The sequence below is a fragment of the Caretta caretta genome, chromosome 1, assembly GCF_965140235.1.
Source record: "Caretta caretta isolate rCarCar2 chromosome 1, rCarCar1.hap1, whole genome shotgun sequence".
Taxonomy (NCBI): Eukaryota; Metazoa; Chordata; order Testudines; family Cheloniidae; genus Caretta; species Caretta caretta.
Genome location: NC_134206.1, coordinates 338,336,757 through 338,361,150, shown reverse-complemented (window position 1 = coordinate 338,361,150; position 24,394 = coordinate 338,336,757). Strand labels below are relative to the sequence as shown.

At 45.1% G+C, this 24,394-nt stretch overlaps 1 protein-coding gene across 3 annotated transcripts; it reads left to right on the top strand.

The window, feature by feature from the left end:
- Window positions 1-10,533: 10,533 nt before the first annotated feature.
- Window positions 10,534-23,755, top strand: SUV39H2 (SUV39H2 histone lysine methyltransferase). 3 transcript variants are annotated; one of them, XM_075124527.1, is made up of 6 exons: window positions 10,536-10,652; window positions 12,515-12,660; window positions 13,791-14,462; window positions 17,148-17,294; window positions 19,179-19,308; window positions 20,892-23,755. In XM_075124527.1, exons 1-6 carry the CDS (start codon window positions 10,634-10,636, stop codon window positions 20,996-20,998), a joined length of 1,221 nt encoding a protein of 406 aa, XP_074980628.1. In that variant the 5' UTR covers window positions 10,536-10,633; the 3' UTR covers window positions 20,999-23,755. The 3 variants fall into 3 exon arrangements, with proteins under 3 accessions (XP_048692498.1, XP_074980628.1, XP_048692497.1); XM_048836541.2 differs by lacking the exon at window positions 17,148-17,294 and having other exon boundaries at window positions 10,534-10,652; XM_048836540.2 differs by lacking the exon at window positions 12,515-12,660 and having other exon boundaries at window positions 10,546-10,652.
- The last annotated feature ends 639 nt before the right edge of the window (window positions 23,756-24,394 follow it).

Here is a 24,394-nt window from a genome sequence, read left to right as displayed (position 1 = left end):
ACACAGATGCTGGCAAGGCCCAATGTGGTGGACCCAGATCAGTTTGTGCCCAGTGAATAATCCTGAGGGGGAGCTTGGACCCTCAGTTAAGGTGCCTATAGCGAGAATGTGCCTGAAGTGGGGTGCCCAGGAAGGGTGCACAAAGGCTGGGGTGTAGGACCTGCAAAGGTGCTCATGGGAAATTATCTGGATGACTGGCCAGATGGTGCCCAGAATGGCTTGGTCCTTACCAGGAGCCAGAACCACAGAGTACCACCCTGTCCGCACCCATAATCACACACTACCAAGCTTGGGGCTAGCGAGCTTCTGACTGAAGAGTGTGCTCCCTGGGACAGGGCTGCATTGGGCTAAGACAGAGAGGGGGAAACCAAGGCACAGCCAAGAGGTTTGTGACTTCAGTCCCTGCCAGCAAGGAGGGACAGGTCATACTCCCTGCCCTAGCAGCTGAATTTCAGACAGGACTGCAGGAGGATATTCCCCTATCCCCCCCACTTAGACAAACCGAGGGCCATGGCAGGCTGCAGTGCTGCAAACTTTCTTAAGGCTGACTGCAGGGTAAGATTCCTGTGGGAGAACGGATTCCTGTATAGGGAATGGGTTCCTCCCCAGCACTGAGGCTTGGGTCATCAGGAGACAGTTTGTGGTTCCTTAGAGGTACTGTCAGAGGCTATTGTAGCTGGCCCATGATGTCCCCCTCTCAGGACATCAGAGGATCCAGTGCACCAGGCAAAAGTTGCTGCAGAACATACTGTTCTAGACCTTTGATGCAGTCAAGCAGTACTGCAAGTTCCGTGATCCCTGTCAGAGGGTAGGAGTAAGTGTAAAGCAGCCCTGAGACAACTGCCCATCATAGAGGGAATCCTTCCAGAAGGTGGCGATGGACATTGTGGAGCCCCTTATCAAGGCAACCCGGTCAGGGAAGAAATACATTCTGGTGGTGGTAGACCTAGTGAGTGGCAAACTCAAGGCAGACGCACTGCTGACCATTGTCAGTAGAATAGGGCTCCCCAGCGAGGTCCTTACAGAGCAGGGAAATAATTTCATGTCAGCCCTTCTGTGGTGCTTATGGGAGAAATGTGGGGTCTGGTACACCTGTGTCTCTGCACATCACCCTCAGACAAATGGTATGACCACCCTGTGCATACCTGCTCATCCGGCACAAAAACCAAATGATGGTTCTCATCCATTTGTGATGGGCCTTCTAAGTTATCAAACCATTCAATTAAGTGAATTATGTGGTGGAACTGTCTGCCCCGGCTCACAGCCACCAAGTTGATCACGTCAATATGATGAAACCATACTTTGACAGGGAGAAAGTGGTGCTGGCAGTGGGAGAAGAACAAGGAATATCCCCTGGTAGATTTTATGCCTGAGATGGGAGCCAGGCCTCCTCTAGAATCAATTCCAGCAGGCCTGGGCTCACTAACCTAGCTGCCTAGCAGGAGCCCAATCTCCCATCAGATGTTCCCCATTCAGAGTCACTGGTTCAAGTGACCCGGCTCAGAATGGTCTCGAAGAGGGAAGAGATGAGACATTGGGAATTTTCTGTAATTTTTATGAAGCCTATGTGTGCATCAGTTTCCCCTATATTTTGAAAGGCTTCTCAGTGGAGGAAAAAGAAAAAAATACTTTCTCTGTGGAAAGTATGCATCCAATGAAGTGAGCTGTAGCTCACGAAAGCTTATGCTCAAATAAATTGGTTAGTCTCTAAGGTGCCACAAGTACTCCTTTTCTTTTTGTGAATACAGACTAACACGGCTGTTACTCTGAAATCAGTGGAGGAAAAAAGACTGTTTGGGAGATACAGGTATGAATGTTGCCTAGCTGTCTGAACGGGTCATTAAAAAGGACTGGCGGAGCCAACCCCATATCAATGGAAAATCCAAGAAGACAATTGAAAAGCCAATCACCAGGCACTGACACCTAGCAACTAATGACCCAGAGGGAGATAGATTTCCCTGCTTCTTAGCAGGGAAGCTGAGCAAAGATCCCAGCTCAAGAACAAAGGATTGGGAAAGTGTGTATAGGAGGGGGCAGGGAGGGGAGACAAGAGGTTGCTTCTGGAGTGAGGTAGGAGGCTCTCACCTGGGAACTGACCAAGGAGGTCAGACTGAGAGAGACAGAGCCTGAACATGGGAGTTCACTACAGCTTGGTTAGGCTCTGGGCTAACCAGGATGATCTATGCCAGGGGTGGGCAAAGTTTTTGGCCCAAGGGCCACATCTGAGTATGGAAATTGTATGGTGGACCATGAATGCTCACAAAATTGGGAGTTGGGGTATAGGAGGGGGTGAGAGCTCTGGCTGGAGGTGCAGGCTCTGGGGCGGGGCCAGAAATGAGTTTAGGGGGTGTGTGGGGGGGAGGGGATTGGGGTGCAGGGGGATGAGGGCTCCAGCTGGGGGCACTGGGGATGAGGGGTTTGGGGTGCAGGAGGGTGCTCGGGGCTGGGACCAAGGGATTCAGAGGGCAGGAGGGGGAACAGAGCTGGGGCAGGGAGTTGGGGCGTGGGAGGAGGTCAGGGGTGCGGGGTCTCAGCAGCGCTTACCTCAAGCAGCTCCCAGAAGCAGTGGCATGTCCCCCCTCCGGCTCCTACGCTGAGCCATGGCACCGGCCAGGCGTCTCTGCACTGCTCCGTCTGCAGGTGCTGCCCCTGCAGCTCCAATTGGCAGTGGTTCTCAGCCAATGGGAGCTGCGGGGGTGGGGCTTGGGGCAGGGGCAGCGTGTGCAGCCCCCTGGCTGGCCCTACGCATAAGAGTAGGAGTGGGGACATGCTGCTTCTGGCAGCCGCATGGAGCCATGGCACAGGTGGAGCTGGGCAAGCCCCCAACCCCACTCCCTGGCAGGAGCTTGAGGGCTGGATCCAAACGTCTGACAGGCCAGACGTGGCCCACCCCGGTCTATGCTTTAACTTTCAGTTCTCTGTGCTAACCCCCAAGGGCTTCCTATGTTGTGTTCCAGCTGACTTAATAAACGCTACTGTTTTAACACCACCATTTGAGCGTCACTGCAAATACTTGGTACAAGTCTCTGCCAGCAGCCTTGGTCAGTTGGACTCACTAAACAAAGCTCACAGTGTGAATCAGGAGAGCTAAAACCCCACAGGTCTCAAGGAGACTGTGAGATAGCATGGCCTACCCTGGAGGAAGAGTGAGAACCCTTGGGGATCCGGCACACTGAAAGGATTCCTCCTAGAGCCTGTTACAAAGCTGGGGGCATAGCACCAATCCTGTGGATCTGTGACAACTAGTACTCTATTTCAGAGTAGCAGCCGTGTTAGTCTGTATCCGCAAAAAGAAAAGGAGGACTTGTGGCACCTTAGAGACTAACATTTATTTGAGCATAAGCTTTCGTGAGCTACAGCTCACTTCACTGGATGCAAGGTACTCAGATAGTACAATCTAAAACTTTTATTCAGTGGCGAAATAAATGCACTTGATCAGTGTTCCCAATAATTCTTCCTACCTTCCTAACAAGAAATGGACTACAATGGTTTAGCAATCTAAACACTGGGTTTGAAGTTACTAGACTCAGTGGAATGAATTGCAGGTGAAATCCTGGCAAATTTGTCTTGATCCTTTGAGGGCTCCATTTGTGGTATACAAAATTTTAGGATAAGACCTTAAAAGCTCAATCTCCCAGAGGCTACTGAAGCTAATCTGGGAGATTTTAGGCTGCTAAAAGTCCGGTCAACAGTGCAACAGGGGTAAGGCAGGCTCCCTACCTGCCCTGGCTCCATGCTGCTCCCAGAAGCGGCCGACATGTCCAGCAGCGGCTCCTAGGCAGAGGTGTGGCCAGGGGGTCTCCGTGCACTGCCCCAGGCATGGACTCCATGGGCTGGGAACAGGGAACCACAGCCAATGGGAGCTGCAAGGGCAGTGCCTGCAGGCAGGGGCAGCGCACACAGCCACCTGGCTGCCCGTGAGCCTAGGAGCTCCTGCCAAACATGCTGCTGCTTCTGGGCACCGCCCAGCCAGAACCTGCACCCCAAACCCCCTCCCACACCCCAACCTCTTGCCCCAACCCCCTCCCAGAGCCCTCACCCCTTCCTGTACCCCAATTCCCTGCCCCAGCCCTGAACCCCTCCCACACCCAAACTCCCTCCTGGAGCCCGCACCCCAATCCCCTGCACTAGGCTCAGCCCAGAGCCCCCTCCCACACTCCGAACCCCGCGGCCCCACCCCTCAGCCCAGAGCCTGTGCCCCCACCCCTGCCCCAGCCCTGTGAAAGTGAGTGAGAGAAGGGGAACACAAGCAATTGGGGGGAGAGGCTGGAGTGAGTGGGGGCAGGGCCTTGGGGAAGGGGGTGGGGCAAGGGTGTTTGGGTTTGTGCGATTAGACAACTGGCAACCAGATCCCAGGGTAAGATCATGAATTGCCCTGGGCTCCTCTCCACCACTGCAGTGTGCTGGCTGTGCACCTACTCTAGAGGTGGCTGTGTGACTCCTGAATGTATTTAGCTTTGCAACAGACAAAGAAAACAGAACTGATTATTTTAGTTTAAGCTAATAGCAATGAGACTTACTGTATTGTAGGCACACCAACTGTTAATACGCTCCTATTGTTTGTCAGGGTATCTAGCTAAATGGAAATGGATCCTCTTCTGAAGGGTATTCAAATATAATGGAATTGTTACTGGTCTGAAAATTCTGGTGGGAAAATTCATGCCATTGACCAGCAGGGCTTTAACAATGTGGGTAACATACAGACGTCCTGCAAAATCCAACAAAATCTTGGTTCTTTTTCCTGTAACAGCTTCAGCATTCCAGCTTTGGCTAAGCACAGTGAATAACTAATTTAGATACGTTCTTTCACAAACATTCTTTCTAAATCCTCTGAGACTGTCTCCTTTAGCAAACACAGAAGGTTTTTTAGAAGCAACAGATTGCCTACTTTTTATCCCTTTTCTTTCCTGTTCAATGGCAGCTGAACTTATTGGTAAAAATCTTTATACATGTGTAGAGCAGTGTACAAAGACTTCTGCCCTGGTTTAGTCCTCTGTCATCCCTTGACCCCCCCCCAAAAAATGAACAAGCAAACTGGAGGTCAGTGCTCTGTTACTAGAATAAGAATTTGAAATTAACCTGAGTCCCCAGAATGATACCAGGATCTGTCCAGCAAGAAGGTCAAGAATTGGAAGCCCCTTTTAAATTTTTTTTTTTTGGGTGAACAATTGGTACTGTCAAAGTCAGATTCAAGACTCACAAAATTTGTCAGACCACTCTGTTTATTAGCAAAGCGCTTTGCCAATGCACCCAAATATGTGAGCCTCCTGCAAAAGCTCAAGCTAACTTATTTAAACAGATAAGGGAAAGCCAATTTAACATAAGAGACAAAAGGAAGCAGAAACTGACAAATATACATACATATCTTATTTGCACACTAACGTTTACCAATCTCCTAGCTCAGTAGAAGCTCTAAGTTAATTAGTTTGAGGACCCATTGTCTCACACTCCTTAATGTTTCTCTTCCTGACAACTATATTTCAACAAACCCTTCAAGCAGCATTTCTTTAATGAATTATAATTTCAATATAATTCATTCTACTTTCACAATACCTATCCACTGACTGCCCAGGTCTAAGGCTTTATAATAGGGCAAAAATGCTTTTCTGGGTGTGGAAAGAGCCCAGTGGCAAACAAAGTGCAGAAAGACAGAGGCAGAAAGGAGTGGGAGAACCCAGGAAGGAGACAAAACAAGTAAGGAGGGAAGGAAGAAAAAAGGACTGGACAGGAGACAAATTTGTGGTAATGAGAAAAGAGGAAACAATCAGTTGTGGAGCAAAGTGCCTTTCATAAACTAATAGTTTCAAATAATGTTAACTTTCTAGTGCCTTTTCAATGCACTATATTATATGCTGAATGTCTCAGAGAAGCTAAAACCTTCATTCCTGGCACCTACCCCCAGCCCAAGCAGCAACACTGTCCCACAAGGATACCCCAACCTTATACATTTTCAGAGTAAGAGATAATTAATTGTCAGACCTAGTCATAGAATCATAGAATATCAGGGTTGGAAGGGACCCCTGAAGGTCATCTAGTCCAACCCCCTGCTCGAAGCAGGACCAATTCCCAGTTAAATCATCCCAGCCAGGGCTTTGTCAAGCCTGACCTTAAAAACCTCTAAGGAAGGAGATTCTACCACCTCCCTAGGTAACGCATTCCAGTGTTTCACCACCCTCTTAGTGAAAAAGTTTTTCCTAATATCCAATCTAAACCTCCCCCACTGCAACTTGAGACCATTACTCCTCGTTCTGTCATCTGCTACCATTGAGAACAGTCTAGAGCCATCCTCTTTGGAACCCCCTTTCAGGTAGTTGAAAGCAGCTATCAAATCCCCCCTCATTCTTCTCTTCTGCAGGCTAAACAATCCCAGCTCCCTCAGCCTCTCCTCATAAGTCATGTGTTCTAGACCCCTAATCATTTTTGTTGCCCTTCGCTGGACTCTCTCCAATTTATCCACATCCTTCTTGTAGTGTGGGGCCCAAAACTGGACACAGTACTCCAGATGAGGCCTCACCAATGTCGAATAGAGGGGAACGATCACGTCCCTCGATCTGCTCGCTATGCCCCTACTTATACATCCCAAAATGCCATTGGCCTTCTTGGCAACAAGGGCACACTGCTGACTCATATCCAGCTTCTCGTCCACTGTCACCCCTAGGTCCTTTTCCGCAGAACTGCTGCCTAGCCATTCGGTCCCTAGTCTGTAGCGGTGCATTGGATTCTTCCATCCTAAGTGCAGGACCCTGCACTTATCCTTATTGAACCTCATCAGATTTCTTTTGGCCCAATCCTCCAATTTGTCTAGGTCCTTCTGTATCCTATCCCTCCCCTCCAGCGTATCTACCACTCCTCCCAGTTTAGTATCATCCGCAAATTTGCTGAGAGTGCAATCCACACCATCCTCCAGATCATTTATGAAGATATTGAACAAAACCGGCCCCAGGACCAACCCTTGGGGCACTCCACTTGATACCGGCTGCCAACTAGACATGGAGCCATTGATCACTACCCGTTGAGCCCGACAATCTAGCCAGCTTTCTACCCACCTTATAATGCATTCATCCAGCCCATACTTCCTTAACTTGCTGACAAGAATACTGTGGGAGACCGTGTCAAAAGCTTTGCTAAAGTCAAGAAACAATACATCCACTGCTTTCCCTTCATCCACAGAACCAGTAATCTCATCATAAAAGGCGATTAGATTAGTCAGGCATGACCTTCCCTTGGTGAATCCATGCTGGCTGTTCCTGATCACCTTCCTCTCATGCAAGTGCTTCAGGATTGATTCTTTGAGGACCTGCTCCATGATTTTTCCAGGGACTGAGGTGAGGCTGACTGGCCTGTAGTTCCCAGGATCCTCCTCCTTCCCTTTTTTAAAGATTGGCACTACATTAGCCTTTTTCCAGTCATCCTGCTGTCAGTGCAAGTTTGTTTTTTATTGTATATTTACTAATACATTCAGCTAGTTTACATGTTCCAAGTGTTGAGACTTCTACAACTTCCGTAGAAATTTATTTTACAGGCTAGTAGATCCTAAAAGTGACTACCTTTTTCTTTACAGTTTTTTTAATTCTAAAACAACTCTTCCCTGTCCCCAGACATGCAACTTCCTACTAAAAAAAACAAAAACAAAACAAAACAAACATTTTTTGATGGTAAGAATGAGAGTTGTGGCATATAAATGTCCCCATTGAACTGTGCAGTAGAAAGCAAACTTTTCAGCCACCATTTATTGCTGAAGTATGTGTGCGTTGAATGCAGAAGGCTCTGTTATTTATTTAAAATAGTACCCATGGGATATGCATCTAATTTCTGAGAGATGCTGTTGTTATTGAACTGCCAGCTTTCACTGTTTTGGATTAATTTGAAGGCTGGTTCAAAAGCAAGCCCTTCTTGCAAGGAAGGATATTGTAATGCAATGTCAGAATAAGATATTTAAAATTTCACTCAGAACTGACTATTAAATGAATCCTGTGACAAATCCAGAAGGCACTGATCATAATATCCCTATTTTAAACCTCCCCCCCCCCAAGCTTGGTAACTGGGCAAAAGCATTGGTGCAACCAAATATCAGGAGCCTTGGAGCAAACTCAGTGGTTTGATCATTGGCCTGCTAAACCCAGGGTTGTGAGTTCAATCTTTGAGGGGGCCATTTAGGGATCTGGGGCAAAAATTGGGGATTGGTCCTGCTTTGAGCAGGGGGTTGGACTAGATGACCTCCTGAGGTCCCTTCCAACCCTGATATTCTATGATTCTATGAAATGTATCATATAGGGTTGCCGATTTTGGTTGGACATATTCCTAGAGGTTTCATCACAGGACAATCTTTAATTAAAGATCAATCTTTAATTCCTGGGGACAAGGAAAAGAGACAGATTTTTAAAGGTATATAGGTCCCTAGCTGTGTCTTTAGGTGCATAAATACCTTTAAAAATCTGGCTCAACGCTCATGCCTATCATTGTTTCAACAAGAAAATGAAGGTGTTATATAGTCTCCAAAAATGAGGGGATCTGGAACTATTTTTATTAACGAACAGCCAAGCCACAAGTCAATCATGCAAACCAGTGAATAAAGCAAACTCTCTGTGAAATGAAAACAATCTTATGATTATTCCCACCCTCAGCTCTCTCAGGTGGTTAAGGTTATCCCTGCTGGTCCTCCACCTTGCTAGGGGGAGGAGTACAAGAGTGAATAGCACCAAGGCACATGGTGTCAACGCTCACCAGGCTGCAAGGGGAAGAAGTGCTGCATTTGAGTCCAACAGAACAGCAGCACTTCTTCCACCTGCTGATGTGGGTTGCGGTCAAGATGAACTGGAACAGGGGTGGCCAACCTGAGCCTGAGAAGGAGACAGAATTTACCAATGTATATTGCCAAAGAGCCACAGTAATAAGTCAGCAGCCCCCCATCAGCTCCCACATCCTGCTTTCAGCACCTCCAACCAACTGGCAGCCCCCATGGATCAGTGCCTCCCCCTCCCTCCCTGCATCTTCCAATCAGCTTTTTTGTGGCATGCAGAAGGCTCTGAGGGGGGGAGGAAAAGGAGTCAGGGCATGGCAGGCTCAGGGGAGAGCACGGGAAGGGGTGGAGTGGGAGCAGCATAGGTGCCAACTCTGTGGGTGCTCCAGGGCTGGAGCACCCACAGGGAAAAATTAGAGAGCACCCACTGACAGCCAAGCTCCCCTCCTCCCCCACACCCAAGTGCACTGCGTCCCCACTCCTCTGCCTACCTCCCAGCGCTTCCCGCCACCAAACAGCTGTTTGGCAGCACTTAGGACTTTCCAGGAGGGATGGGGGAGGAGCAGGGACGCAGTGCCCTCAGGGGAGGAGGCGGAGAAGAGGCGGAGCAGGTTAAGGTTGGGGGAAGGGGGGTGGAATGGGGGCAGGAAGGGGGTAGGGACTTTGGGGAAGGGGTAGAATGGGGGCAGGGCGAGGGCGGTGTTGAGCACCCACCAGGTACAGCAGGGTCAGCGGCTGGGGCAGAGCCAGGAGTTGAGCAGTGAGCACCCCCTGGCCCACTGGAAACTTGGCACCTGTAGCTCCAGCCCCGAAGGAGTCGGTGCCTATACAAGGAGCCGCATATTAACTTCTGAAGAGCCGCATGTGGCTCGGGAGCCAGAGGTTGGCCACCCCGGCCTAGATCAGTGAATCGGGGAGTCACAGACTATCAGGGTTGGAAGGGACCTCAGGAGGCCATCTAGTCCAACCCCCTGCTCAGAGCCGCACCAACCCCAACCTGCTCACGGGGGAGGGAGGTGCCGGGGCTCAGGCGGGCCAATCCAGAAGAGAAGCCCCCTTCTCCCCAAGCCTCCGGAGAGCGGGTCTGCAGCACGGACACAACCCGCGGCCCCGCAAAGCGTTTCCAGGGGCGAGGCGGTCCGCCAGGGCCGCTGGAGGAAAGGCAGCAGGCCGGGTCTGACTGGCGCCGCAGCAGGCCGTTGCTAGTCCGTGCACACGCCGGTTTACAGGCAGGCGCGGCGGCGGCGGCGGAGGAGGAGCTGCTGGGCTGGGTGGCAGCGTTGTTTCCATGCGGTCAAGCGGGGCGGGGCGGGGGCCGAGCACCCTCCGTTCCCGCCAAAGCTGCTCAGCCCCGCCCAGGGACACGGCCTGCCCGCGGGCAGGCCCAGAGACACGGGGGGAGGGAGGGGCGCTCGTTGGTGAAGCGGGGCTGGACTCGAGACCGAAGGGCCCCCACGGGAGGCAAATGATCGTACCCCCCCAGAGCACGTTTCAGCGCTAGCCCGGCTAGGCTCGGGCGGGAGGGGGGAGGGGCGAGACTCTAGTCAGCGTTTGGCGGGTTCCCCCCCCCTCACCTTAGAGAGCCCCTCCCCGGAGCGGGGTGCTCACCGCTGAAGGGGGGGGTGCGCGTGGGAGCGACGCCAGCCGCTCGGGAGCGCGCGCGGAGGGTGAGGGGGTCTCCCGCCGCGCCGGGGGGCGGTCGCGAGGCGCCTCCCTCCCCCCCCCCCCGCGCCCTGGGGGTTCTCTGCCCACGCGCGCGGGGCGGGGCCGCGCCGCCGGTGCAGCATTGGGGCCCCGCGGAGGGGCGGGGCCATCGGGCGTGGGCGGAGCCTGCAGCTGGCGCCCTCCCCGGCGGCCCAGGTTCCGCAGGGTTTGAATGCAGGCCCCTGCAAGATGGCGGGCAGGCGAGGAGGTGAGGGGCCGGCCAGGGGTGCTCGCTTCCTGGGTCAGCGGGGATGGGGGTGAGGAGCTGCCCCCCACAGCGCACCTCAGGGTCTGTGCGGCCTCCGCCCCCGCACACCCCGAGACCTACGGCAGGGCCCCGGTGGCCGCGGAACCTGCGGGGAGACAGAGTGGGGTGCCCGGGGGGGCGGCAGCGGCGTGCAGTGCCTGGGGGAGGGGCGGGGGTACAGTGTGCGGTGCCCGGGGCGGGGTGGGGGTGCAGTGTGGGGTGCCCGGGGGGGCGGGGGTGCAGTGTGAGGTGTCGGGGGGGCGGCGGCGTGCAGTGCCTGGGGGAGGGGCCGGGGTACAGTGTGCGGTGCCCGGGGCGGGGTGGGGGTGCAGTATCGGGGGAGGGGCGGAGGTACAGTGTGGGGTGCCCGGGGGGGCGGCAGCGCCGTGCAGTGCCGGGGGGACAGTGAGGGGTGCCTGGGTGAGGGTACAGTGTGGGGTGTCCGAGGGGGCGGCAGCGGCATGCAGTGCCTGGGGGAGGGGCGGGGGACAGTGTGGGGTGGCTGGGGGAGGGGTGTGGGGATAGTGTAGGGTGCCCGGGGGGCGTCGGTGTACCTTGACGGGGGGAGGGGCGGGAGGACAGAGTGTGGGGCCTGGGGGAGAGAGGGACACTGTCCGCTGCTAGGGGAAGCAGGGGGTGGCATCACTGTTCCATGCCTGCGGGAGGCTTTTGGCGGGAGAGGTTGCTGCATGAAGTTAGAAATAGCCAAGGCCTCCCCCAGCCTGGGTAACCTCCAGTGTCTCTCCCGCTCCTCTCCTTTCCAGTGGCTATGTGCTAATTGCAGTCCTGGTTGTGACACAAGTGAACAATCCCCTGCTCACGCAGAGGAAGGAATTCAGCTGTTGTCAAATACACCCTGACTCTTACTAAAACACGGGGGGAAACTGTTGCTTTGGGCTCCAGACTTGTGACTTGCTATAAACTTTGGACTATCCCTCCGAACAGAGTTCTGAACTGTTGCAATTTATTGTTCCATAGTCGGCACCCTTACAACTTTACAATAGTTACATTGTAAATTGTAACCCTCCTAAATTTGGCCCAATTGACAAGAAATCGGAGATCTTTCTGGAAGAGGGATTTGCCTCTGTCTCATCCCAATCACCATGGGTTGCATAGCAAGTACAAGAGTGTTGATTCCACTTGGCTAACTGCAGATACTTCGTGGTCTTGTAAAAAAAAAAAAGTGAAGGGCTTCTACATAACTGCAGTCAAAAGCATGAGTACCTTCAGGTCAGGGTAATTATTTATTTCTGTTTTGTTTCAAAACTGGTAACTATACTGAGAATCTTTTCCTATGAAGAATTAGTATGTCCTAGGTCAGTGCTACTCAAAGTGGTGGTCCGCAGACCGGCGCCGGTCCGCAAGCCATTGGCTGCTGGTCTGCGCACACATTGGGGGAAAAATTGCTGGTCCCCCACATCAGATAGCTTGAGAAGCACTGTCCTAGTTAGGTTTTTTTTTTTTTTTTTTAATCATTGCATGAATACACATAGTATGGAGTGGTGGGTGAAATTCTCTGGCCTATGTTGTGCAGGAGGTCAGACTAGATGATCATAATGGTCCCTTCTGACCTAAATATCTATGAATCATATGCAGAGCTGAGGTTCAGGCAGAGAACTATTACAGGCTTACTTTATACTTAACTGGAGTAGCATTGGTTCTGTCTGCCTGCGTGCTACATTTGTAGTTCTACAAATATATTGTGGATAATTCTTACAAATTACAATCTGGGGGCTCGGGAGCAAACTAAAAATCAAGTGCTTAATTTTTTTCAACTAAGCTGAGACATTAAATTAGTAAAGAATCCTATTTTCTTATTGTAGCTTGGTATGTGCCTTGCCTAGCTTCACTTGAGACCATCCAGGAATTATGTAGGAAGGAAAATCTCACATGTAAATCCCTTGGAATCACCAACAGGAATCTAAAGAGTTATGAGGTGGAATATTTATGTGACTACAAGGTAGAAGAGGTAAGATAAATGTCTAGTCTTACAGAACAATTTGATCAATATTTCAGTTTGAAAGTGAGAGGCAGTAGTTTTCCTTAAGGTTTAAAGTGTGAGGCTAGCTGAGGGCTCTTGTTATGCTGCTGTTGACATTGAACAAAATATTTCAGAATGTTGAAGCCTACATAAAGTGTTCTTTAGCTCTGATTCTGTAAGGAAGGAAGGTTCTGCTGAAATAATGGAAATGTTAATAACAGAGCACAAAATGTCTGACCTTGTATATCAGTGCTAAAGCAAATCTTACTGTGCTTAGACAACATCACAGTATGTATTATTATGCTTCTCTTCTCCCTTGTTAGTACTGCAGTCTGTTCCTTGAACAGTTAAGGCCACATGCTACAACTGGGTCCATTGCCAGATCCCAGTTAGGCACCATGTGTGTGCAGAAACCTACCAGTGTGTGTCTGGTTTAAGGATTTGGCCTTATTGCTCTATTCCCTTTGAAAACAAACCTCCCTTTGAAATAATTACATTTTACAATACATCTTCTTCTTCTTAGTAGTAGTAAATATAGTATTAAGAATTGTTTTTACTGTATTATTCCTCTAGGATGGCTTGTGTAACTATTACAAATAGTACTGTTAGAGGTTTTTTGGTAAGTTTAGATTTTTTTTTTTGTTCTGTGTAGGGTGTTACTTTATTCTCTTTCCTTATAAAAGTTAGTATATATGACCTTAACTGTGGCTGTGCTAACAAACTAACCCATGCTGGTATAATTTTATTGTTTTGGGTTATTCTATCCAGCTGTATGGTTATCCATGTCCTTACAAGTGGTGCACAAAGTACATACCCAGTTACCTTGCATTTGAAATGCTTGATCCTCTACTGTTAGGACCAGATGGCTGTGAATTTAACTCTGTGGTGTTATGCCTCAATCATAAGGAGGGTGTTACGGATGTTAGTTTGACTGCTCCTCAGTTTATGCATTTTTGCCACCTCCTTAATGATAATCACTCCTCTGTTTAATTTTATTTACTATGGATGTGATACCAAAGCAGTTGTATCATTGAACAACCGCACTTTATTTTCAAGATATTTTTGATTAACTGTTGGAAATGCTATGGCTAAATCTGTATCTATTTCTCTATTTCAAGGGCACAGAGTACTTCCTTGTGAAATGGAAAGGATGGCCAGAATCCTCAAATACCTGGGTAGCTTTGAAAAATCTTAAATGCCCATTGCTCCTTCAGTACTTCCATAGCGACAAGAATGAATATTTATCTCGGCTAAAGCGAGGCAAAGCGGTAATATTGAAAAACCATATGAAAGCTTTGAACCCTGTAGTAGCACAGTACATAGTAAAGAAGGCTAAACAAAGAATAGCTCTACAGAGATGGAAGGAAGAACTCAACCGGAAAAAGAACCATAAAGGAATGATTCTTGTAGAAAACACTGTGGATCTTGAGGGCCCTCCTTTAGACTTTTACTACATTAATGAATATAAACCTGCTCCAGGAATAAATGTAATGAATGGAATCACAACCGGCTGTGAATGCTCTGATTGCCCTGCTGAGAAGTGTTGTCCAGAAGAGGCTGGATTTTTCTTGGCTTACAATAAACAAAAGCAGTTAAAAATCCAACCAGGCTTGCCTATCTATGAATGCAACTCATATTGTAGATGTGGTCCTGAATGCCCTAACAGGATAGTACAGAAAGGCACACCGTATTCTCTTTGCATCTTCAGAACTAACAATGGACGTGGCTGGGGAGTAAAAACCCTCCAGAAAATTAAAACAAAGAGATTTGTGATGGAGTATGTTGGAGAGGTATGTATTTATCTCAGAGATAAATTTTATAAGTATATAGTAAAAGATTTGTGTTCTCCTAACACTTTTAAAAAATATTCTTTCCTTTTTCAACACTTTTGGATTCTGTTACAAAACAGATAAATATGCCTTTGCTGTTAATGAAGTACATTGAAGACCTCTCATTTGAAAGTCAAATTACCTTTATATTGTATGACCCAGGGTGTTTTCTGCACCAAAGCAATGCAAAGGGGCTGAAGTGCAAAAAAGATCCTTGGCATTGATTTGTTATATCTTAACTTTTAGAACCAAGTCTTGTCTCTTCTTTCACAATTTTTTTTTCTTTTTAAATCAGACCCTTCTTTACCTCTTGTCAATCAAATTCCTTGTCAGTATCCTGATCGTCTTCTCATCTTGACTACTGTGGCGTTCTCTTAGTACTGATCTCATCCCAGGCCAAATTACTGCAAAAATTATTTTTATCACTTGTCATGCTGATCACGTCAGCCCTTGTATTTCACCATGTGTAAACTTGGAAAATAGGTTGTGCTTTAAAATGTATTGGTCAATACCAGTTAACACGTTGTTAAAATGACTTGCCCTGTCTACACTAGGTGCAAAGTCCTGTTTAAAATAGTTAGTTAAAATGTGTTAGATAACATGTCTTAAAATAGTGAATTTTCCTAGTCTAGACATGGCCCTTGAGTCACACAGTGCGATCATGAACCAGTGAAGTATCAGGTTAAACTTGTCCTTCCTTTCAGGGCTCTACATGATCCAGTTTCTGCTTACATCTCTCCCCAACAATCTGTGGTACACCACTGATGCCAGCATCAGTATTGTATTTGTCCCCTTGCACAGCTATTTCTTTCTTTCTTCTGTGTGCTACTTCTATGCTTACCCTCCCCAAGCTATCCAATTCACATTCAGGTCCTTCCTAAAAACTCACTTAGAATGTACAGGAGATCAGTTTCTCAAAATAGAATTAATCCTGTGTGATGTTATAAGGATACTTTTTTTGGAGGGTGGGGGAAGAGAGAGAGGCAGGACTTCAAGTGAAGGTGGTAATTAGTTGTTTGTTTGTCCTTCCCTTGCGGCGGCCTCCTCCTCCTCTCCCCCCCCCGCGCGCGTGCGGCTGTATGTGATTATACTTTGTTACTCAGAAGGTATAACTGAGCGGTAAGCACCCAAATCTTCAAGGGATTGTTAAAATGTTCACTGTTTTTCTTTGCTGGTAGAGTTAGCACAACAAAATCTTTTTCTGGTAATAACAAAAGTAAAGTATATATTTAAAGTAGAAGACTGGGGATAAAATTGCATAGTCTGCAGCCTGAAGCAGGAGCCCTCTTTCAGACAGCTTCTGCATATCTCCATTCTGCTAATGTGTGCTGGCCATCTCTGACTAATGATAAGCTATACCAGTAAATGTGCAGTTTTGCTTGTATAATTGTGTCTACACTAGGGGCTTCTGCCAGCACCGCTGTCAGTCAGGGATCACAACTCTTCACACCTTTGACCAACATAATTGTGCTGGCAAAAGTCTGTAGTGTAGATATAGCTATAAGCCCAGTACTGTAAAGCGATCCATTTGCAAAAAAGTCACATTGAAATCTGTGGTACTTTATCTGGGCATTAGGGTCTGCATAGGTAAATTATATTACAGAATTAGTACCATACGTAGTAACTCAGCAGGGAGTGGGGAGAAGTTTTGAGAGTAGCTAAAGTTACAAGTATAACCTGATATATTGATTCTCTCATACACTGAGGGAACTGGGGGGAACATGACTGGTTCCACCTTCCCTGAACCTTTTTGTGGTTCTGCTTGAAGTGAACTATTTTGTACAGGTGGAAAAGTAATATGGAGGTTTAAGTAGTAAATATAAACTCTTTAGGAGAAATGACAAGGCCCTGTAGATAGGGTAGATTGTAATTATCTAATGACCACATCCTCCTTTAGGGAGTCAGTGATTTAAAGTTCTCTAAAATGTAGTTATAAAGATTACTTATAGAGGAGTTCAGAAAAGTTGGGGGGCAAAGATAAATTATTTTATAGCAGGTCTTTTTATATTCAAGTTTTTATTCTACATTGTATAGAAAGCAATGGGAACATCACTTATCTGTAAATACATATCCAGGGAAACTGTCCAATATTATATTGCCTGAAGAGAAAATACCATCACTATCTATAAATGCTACTAATTTTTTTCCCCCACTGTTACTACACCTTCTTCTTAACTATTTGAAATGGGCCATCCTGATTATCACTACAAAAGGTTTTTTTTTCTCCTGCTGATAATAGCCCATCTTAATTAATTGGTCTCCTTACAGTTGTATGGCAACACCCATTTTTCATGTTCTGTGTGTGTATATATCTATGTATATCTTCCTACTGTATTTTCCACTGCATGCATCCGATGAAGCAAGTTTTAGCTCACGAAAGCTTATGCCCAAATAAATTTGTTAGTCTTTAAAGTGCCACAAGTACTCCTCGGTTTTCTTCTGTAGAAACAATCAGTAATTAGTCAATTTAAATAGCTATGTTCAAGTGTTCCTTATTCCTTACAGATACACAGCAACCTTCTTACTTCCTTTTAAAGACAAGTCTCCCTACTTCTGTTCAAGAAAATGTAAAAGTTTTTTCTAACTTTTGGGGTTTTGTTTCAGTTCAGTAACAGTTAATAATATGATGCAGGTTTCTTTTTTTAGGTGATCACAAGTGAAGAAGCAGAGAGACGAGGTCAACTGTATGACAACCAAGGAAATACATACTTGTTTGACCTGGACTATGACTCGGATGAATATACGGTGGATGCAGCTCAATATGGAAATGTGTCCCATTTTGTGAATCACAGTGTAAGGGCTTTTTTTGTATTCGAGAACTGTCCGGGTTGCACCAAGAATGCCTTCTCCTTTTGTAAATATCTTGATATCAAACACACAACTTTCATGGAATGACTTTTTTCATACCAACCTCTTTTTCCCCTTCCAAAGAAAATGACTTGAGAGTGGATTAATGCTGTTACAGCAGCACAGTCATGTGAACTTGAAATCTTTGAGGAAAAATTGAAGTCACTTTGTCTCATGTTTTTAAAAGTCTAAATTAAAATTTTTATGAAACAATGAATGTGAGGGATCCTAAAATGGACAGAAGTACCATCCGATGAAGTGAGCTATAGTTCACGAAAGCTTATGCTCAAATAAATTTGTTAGTGTCTAAAGTGCCACAAGTACTCCTTTTCTTTTTGTGGATACAGACTAACACGACTGCTACTACGAAACCTGTCAAAACGGACAGAGTGCATGAAAATGAAAGAGGCCTCAAATATTCCCACAAACCCCACAATCCTAACTTTTATTAATGCTTTTTTCTTGGATGCTGCAAGAAAGGCATCTTTCTAGACATACAACATAACCGAATGATCAGTTAAATAGGATGGAAGAAATACTGATACATACCTTATTTGGAGCGAAATTAAATATGAAAGAATATAAAGTAGCTTAGATTTAAGACAATGTTTGAAACAACAATTATTCTTTAGTTTTCACAAACATTGGGAGTGCAAGGTTGGTTTTTATTAACAGGATCACTCCACAAGACAGCACGTTAAATAGCAATTTTATTTTACCTGTTGAAGTAAAACTAAAAAGAGAGTTTTCACTGTTCCTTATTCTTTCAGGCTCAGAATTACCTAAGAGGAAGGTATCAGCAGTTTCTGAATTAGGGATTTTCATTAAAATGTAAAATAACATGATCAGTGGTTCTGATCCTGAAATATGATCTATGTGGATGGATCTCTGAGCTCAAGCAGAGACCCACTGACCTCATTGGAACTCAGCCTAGGGATAAGGGTTTGCCTAAGTAGATCAGATAGCAGAGTTGGGATCATAATCTGTATTTCCAGCATATTCAGTACCTGTTTCCAGACACCCAAAACAAATTTTTCTCTTCAGATAATTGAATACCAACAGTATAGGAAATAACTGCATAATTTAACCCCTGGCTGTTGATTAAAATTATATGAACTATTAACGTCTGAAATACAGGAAGAGGAAGAGAGTGTCTGAATGTATTTTTGTTGTAAGTAATGGAGAGAAGGAATTTTCCTGCCTTTTCCATAGCATATCTCTCCCCTGCAGTTTTCCTCCTTTCCTCAGCACCATTTGTAAACTTGCTGGGGAACTTGAAATTGAAATCCCACCTTTTCATCCTTTAGTAATTCTTGTTTAAGTCTGAACTTACTTTAGATTGCCTTTTATGAAATTGTTTTGATTCACCCACTCCACTCTACTCAGTTGCAATAACTTTCAAGCTTTAACTTTTTTTTACTAGGTTGTTATAGTTTCAGTGTTCTATACCTGAAGAAGAGCTCTGTGTAGCTCAAAAGCTTGTCTCTTCACAAACAGAAGTTGGTTCAATAAAAGATATTATCTCACTCACCTTCTCTGTGTACTATACCCACACAGCCATGGTGTCAATACTGTTGCTTAACAGGGTCCTGCTTTCATTTAATAGTGATGTTTCAACAGATGTAATTCTGTTGACTTACAATGGCAAAAATCACAAGTAACTCCACTGAACCTGAGAGGAGACTCAGGCCCTAAATTGTTATAGTGTCACTTTCTTCTCGCTAGTAGCGCACAATACGTTTTAATTGCCATTCCCTACACTGTGTCTACCAGTTCTATTTTGTTAGCAAATGTACACCTGAATTACAAAACTATAACTTTGCTTTGCAGTGTGATCCAAATCTTCAGGTCTTCAATGTTTTCATTGATAACCTTGATCTACGTCTTCCTCGGATAGCGCTGTTTTCTACGAGAACCATCAAGGCTGGAGAAGAGCTCACCTTTGATTATCAGATGAAAGGTATGTACAGTGTAAATCTCTGTGTGCAGGATAGATGGTACTAGCTGGTTTTGTTGCAGCCTGATCAATTTTCTGCATGGGTTTGCTGAAATCAGTGTTTAACTTCCTCTTTTTGGACACACCACTCTCTTCTCTGTTTTTACCCACTTTGTTCTGCCAACACCTCCTTCCAGCTCCTACTTAATCCAGTCAATAATCTGTGCAGGGCAGGTTTAAAGAATGATGCACGGCACCCCTATGCACATGAAAGTATATTAAATGAAAATTAGAGCCCTGCATGGGACTATTTTTAATCCAAACAAAAAAAGATTGGTTTACGTATTGAGAGCTGGGTGGCTGGAGAGTGCTGGCTGGGAGCCCAGGTCCGAAGGCAGAGCTGTCTTCAGCAGCAGCGCAGAAGTAAGGATGGCATAGTGTGGTATTGCCACCCTTACTTCTGTGCTGCTGCCTTCAGAGCTGGGCCCTCGGCCAGCGGCCACCACTCTCCTACCACCCAGCTCTGAAGGCAGCAGCGCAGAAGTAAGGGTTGCAGGGTATGGTATTTCCACTCTTACTTCTATGTTGCTGCTGGTGGGACGCTGCCTCAGAACTGGGCACCTGGCCAGCAGCTGCTACTCTCTGGCCACCCAGCTCTGAAGGCAGCACAGAAGGATGGCAATACTGCGACCCCTCTCCTACAGTAAATTTGCAACTCCTCCTCCCCCACTACCTTCTTCTGGTCAGGACCCCCAGTTTGAAAAACGCTGGTCTTCCCCGTGAAATCTGGTCTTTTGTGTACTTTTACCCTGTACTATACAGATTTCACGGGGGGAGACCAGGTTTCACAGTCCGTGATGTGTTTTTCACGGCCATGAATTTGGTAGGGCCCTAGTTATGCATTTGGTATGCTGAGACCATTGCCTATTGCCCTGACCAATATTCTCTCATTACTTCCTTTTGCTTCCTTGTCTGTCTGTCTAGATCCACTTGGTGTCTTTTCTACTTCAGATTTCAAGCTCTTTGAGCAGGGACCACCACCTTAGTCTGTGTTTATACAGCATCTAGCATATACAGCATCATCCATGATGAGCTCGGAGCCAATCCACAATAATCTGTACAATAAGATTCCAGGATTGTTACTTTGAAGCCTAAAATGTCTGTGGAGTCAGTGTGAAGCAGTGAAAACATATACAAGCATGATTGAGAACTCTTTATTTAGAACGTCACCAGGTTCAATCATCAGTAGGATACATGGTCTGTTACTGTTCAACCTTTAAATTCTCAGCCATTTAGACTTCATGAATTTCACCCATGCAACAGCGTGAGCTTTCAGCTACTAGTAAATAATAATTTTAGGTAACAATTCTTCAAAGATTTATACTAATGCTTAACTTTGCGCACACACAAGTAGTCCCATATAATTTAGTGGAACTTACTCACGTGTGAAGCTAGATACATGCACAGGTCTTTTGAATTGGGGTCTTAAATTGTAAGCTTTTTGGGGCAGAGACTACCTTTTTTTCTTGCACAATAGCAATGCCTAATAAATAATATCCTTTTCCAACCACCATCAATTCTGTTTCTGTATATTCTTATGTGTTTAGGTTCTCTCGATGTGACTTCAGACTCTGATGCTGTCAGCCCAACGAGAAAGAGGATCAGAACTGTGTGCAAGTGTGGAGCTGTGTGTTGCAGAGGGTATCTCAACTGAATTCTCAATAGCCAAAGTTGCAAATAAATTATTTCATTTTGTGTCTTTTTTTTTAAATGTATTTTAAGACTGCTGTTCTAGTTCACTTATACTTACAAATTGGAGTATTTTTACATATGAGTGAATCAATATAATGAAAACAAAGCATTAAATTTGTATTTGAAAATGTCATTAGCCAAAGAAAGAGATATTACAACTGCTCTTAAGTATGAAAACTGGCTGTGGATTAAAAACTAGATCTCCTTGGAATTATTTGCACACTGTGGTTTAAGAGCTGATGGAGGTGCATGTTAATGTGAAGTCAAAGTTGAATATTCAAGTGTGTGTGACTCCAATCCTGTGAAGAGCTGATTTCAATATGAGGTTGTTCCACATCTTGTGCTTTATGAAATGGAAATCTAATACCATTGATGTACTAGAAATCATAGTTGACTTATCATTTTTCTTAAAAGGTTTCAAGAAGTAGCAGTAAAATTTGGGGCCCTGATCCTCCATTGGGATCTACTACCATTAAATTCTGCATAGATATGAAATTTCATAGAGTACACTTAAGAAATAGTTTGTTTGGCTTTTGTTTTTTTGAAGTGTCCATGGAACTTCACACAAGCACACTGATCAATGTTAGCAGATGCTGGACACAAGATTGGGTAGTCATCATTGGTGAAATTATTGGTGAAAGTTTGGAAAGCGATAGACAGGAATTGAGTAAATAAAATTAGCCAATATTTCTTTCATGAACCTAGTGCATTGATATCCAGTTATATGGCATAGACATAAAAGTATCCCAGCAATGTAATTGTATCAACAGCTGTCTTATATTATGTTACAAACTTTTACATATTATGAATTTTTTCTACCTCGTGGTAGACTTTAAACACATTATGCCTGGTTTTTTTCCTGTTGTAATAACATAACTTCAGTGAAGTTACAGAAAGGGTGAATTTGCCCATTTACTGTAGACAGTAGTAGGACATTCTTTGAATCTTGAATGTAAAAGGCTGAAAAACTTACTGTTATTCAGCTTATTGAATATTTGTTTTTTCTGTTAATCTTCAAAAATATCAGATGTTTATTGAAAATGTGATGATGAATGCTAAATTGTTCTTGACTTCAGAGAAGCACCCAACAGCAATTAAGTTAGTTGTAGACCATGGGTGGAACCACAAAGTAATTGTACTCCAGGGACAAAAGTTCAAGTCTTATTTTTCTCATTGATTGATTGTAAACATTGCATATTTCTTGGAAGCGATGTACAGAATCTTTAAGGGATCAGGCATAACTGTTTCTCATCAAATAGACATTTGATGTATATCATGAAGACAGCTACTTACTGTTATAAGGTACAGTGCTGTTGGCTCAGGTGGTTGAGGTCAAGTGTTCAGCCTATGATTATCTAGTTGGTTTGTTAAAAATATGCCTTAAATTTCATATTTGTGATTGGCACTGCACCAAGAGTCTTTGAAGGACAATATGAGCATTTGTTAATTTTAAAAGCACAAATGTACTTGAACTGCAGAACTGGCTCGCTGTAGGATAGTGAAATTTTGTACACCAAGGCTTATCCAATTTGTGATTGGGCATACACATTTGGGACTATTAGCAATGTACAAAGCTATGTATCTGCTTGTAAACTGAAGTTTATAATTTTGAAGTAGATGATTTATATTGTTTAATGAATGGCATACTAATTGCTTAGGTTTAAACACATCTAACATTGCTATGCTACCTGGAGTCCATACTTGAATGAAACTGCTGCATCTAGTTATTTTTAAAGGTATTATTGTTAGTAGATAGAATTAGTCATGTGTCTCCCCCATAAGTATTTTATAAATCTTAAGGGAATCTTAAATGCCCTTTTTTAAAAAAAAAAAAAAAAAATTGTTTGAGCCAACTTCATTCCTTTTCCATTTACATACTGCCCCAATAAATGGGGTTGTGTGTACCCATGTAATCCTTCATTTCCTTGCCCCTGTCCACGCTACAAGACACATGAAAGGCCTCAGACACCTCGGTTGGCTGCTCCGCTCCTTCCTCTTTGGCCCTGCTCATGGGTATCCTTAACCAAACTACAGGGATAGGCAATTACAGATATCTACATTTTAAGTGGATAAAGGTCTTACAGCTGTCAAAATCTGAATTTAGGTCCTGTTTTTTTACAAGTCAGTGTGTATAGCACCAGGTGCTCTTCTCTAGGGGCTGTGTGTTACCTCTCCTGAATTCAAATCTTGGGAAGTAACAGGAAATTATTAGATATAAAGTCTACTGCTGTATCCTGTTACTTATTTAGGACCTCAAAGCTTGTTTTGTGTTTACCAATTTACAGTGCATTTCAATTTGCCTTGTTAATTGGACATTAAGTTTTTTTTTTTAAAGTGACATTGAAAAAGCTGTTTTCAGTTTCTTAGCAAGCCCAGACCAACCTTGCTTTGGCCTTTGCTTTTTTGTGGGCATTACCATGGTTACCACTGCAGCTGTGTGAATAGCACTTGGGTACTGGTAACCTATTAACTGGCTTCTGGCTGGTTTTGAGGTAGCAAAACTAAAAATGCTGCAGCATCCTCACCAAGCAAAAGCTACTGTGTATTTAAGTTCTCAGTTATACCAGCTCTGTTTGGTTATTTCCATTATGGGTTGGGGCTGTGTATTTGTTTATAACCTCAGGAACATTACTTTTGCATAAAATGTGACATCTTTCTTTGTAATAGCAGTTAGTTTCCTATAGTTCTTTTGGTAAAATAAATTAAATTTAGTTTTTTCTTTTGTTGGCAGTGTATAATAACTACCATCCCTTCTGTAGGTCTTAAATTTTGTTCATGTACTCTCATACAGCATTAGCTAGCAGCTCAGAAAAAGTCCTGATGAATTACTTTTGCATGTCTGAGTGACCTCATTTTACCAGCATTTCTGTGAATGTATTCATAGCCCTATAGTGTGATAGAATAGTAAATTCACTCTCTTCCCTCTCCAGCCCCTTGTCAGTTGCCTCTAATTAAATAAGTAATAACCCTTCTGTAAGTTTAGAGAATGTAGTAGTCTTAGTGAGCTGATCATCTATAATAGCCCAACTACGTTGTCTGAAGTTGTGGGTTACTAGTTTACAGCATCAAAGTCCAGCTCTGGTGGGGGGTGTTTGCTAGTTACAGATTTATTTGAGCTCCCTCTCTTGAAAGGGACACCAGACTGGTATGAGACTATCTAAATGCTGAATCCATAAGGTGCTTTAAGTCTCCAGAGTCTGAATGGAGTCCAGGCCCTGTACCTGGATTGAGGTCTCTGGCATGCTGAGAACATACATAATCATCAGTCTAGCACCACCCAGGAGAGATGAGACCCCCCTGTCCCAGAACAACCCAGCTGGGTGAAGACTCTGAGTTTACAATTTACCTCTTCAGGGAC

Excerpts from the sequence above, each read along its gene's own strand:
- SUV39H2 (XM_075124527.1), top strand. Across the intron at positions 12,661-13,790 it reads GTGACTACAAGGTAGAAGAG|GGCACAGAGTACTTCCTTGT; the intron begins GTAAGATAAATG and ends CTCTATTTCAAG. Across the intron at positions 19,309-20,891 it reads CTTTGATTATCAGATGAAAG|GTTCTCTCGATGTGACTTCA; the intron begins GTATGTACAGTG and ends TTATGTGTTTAG.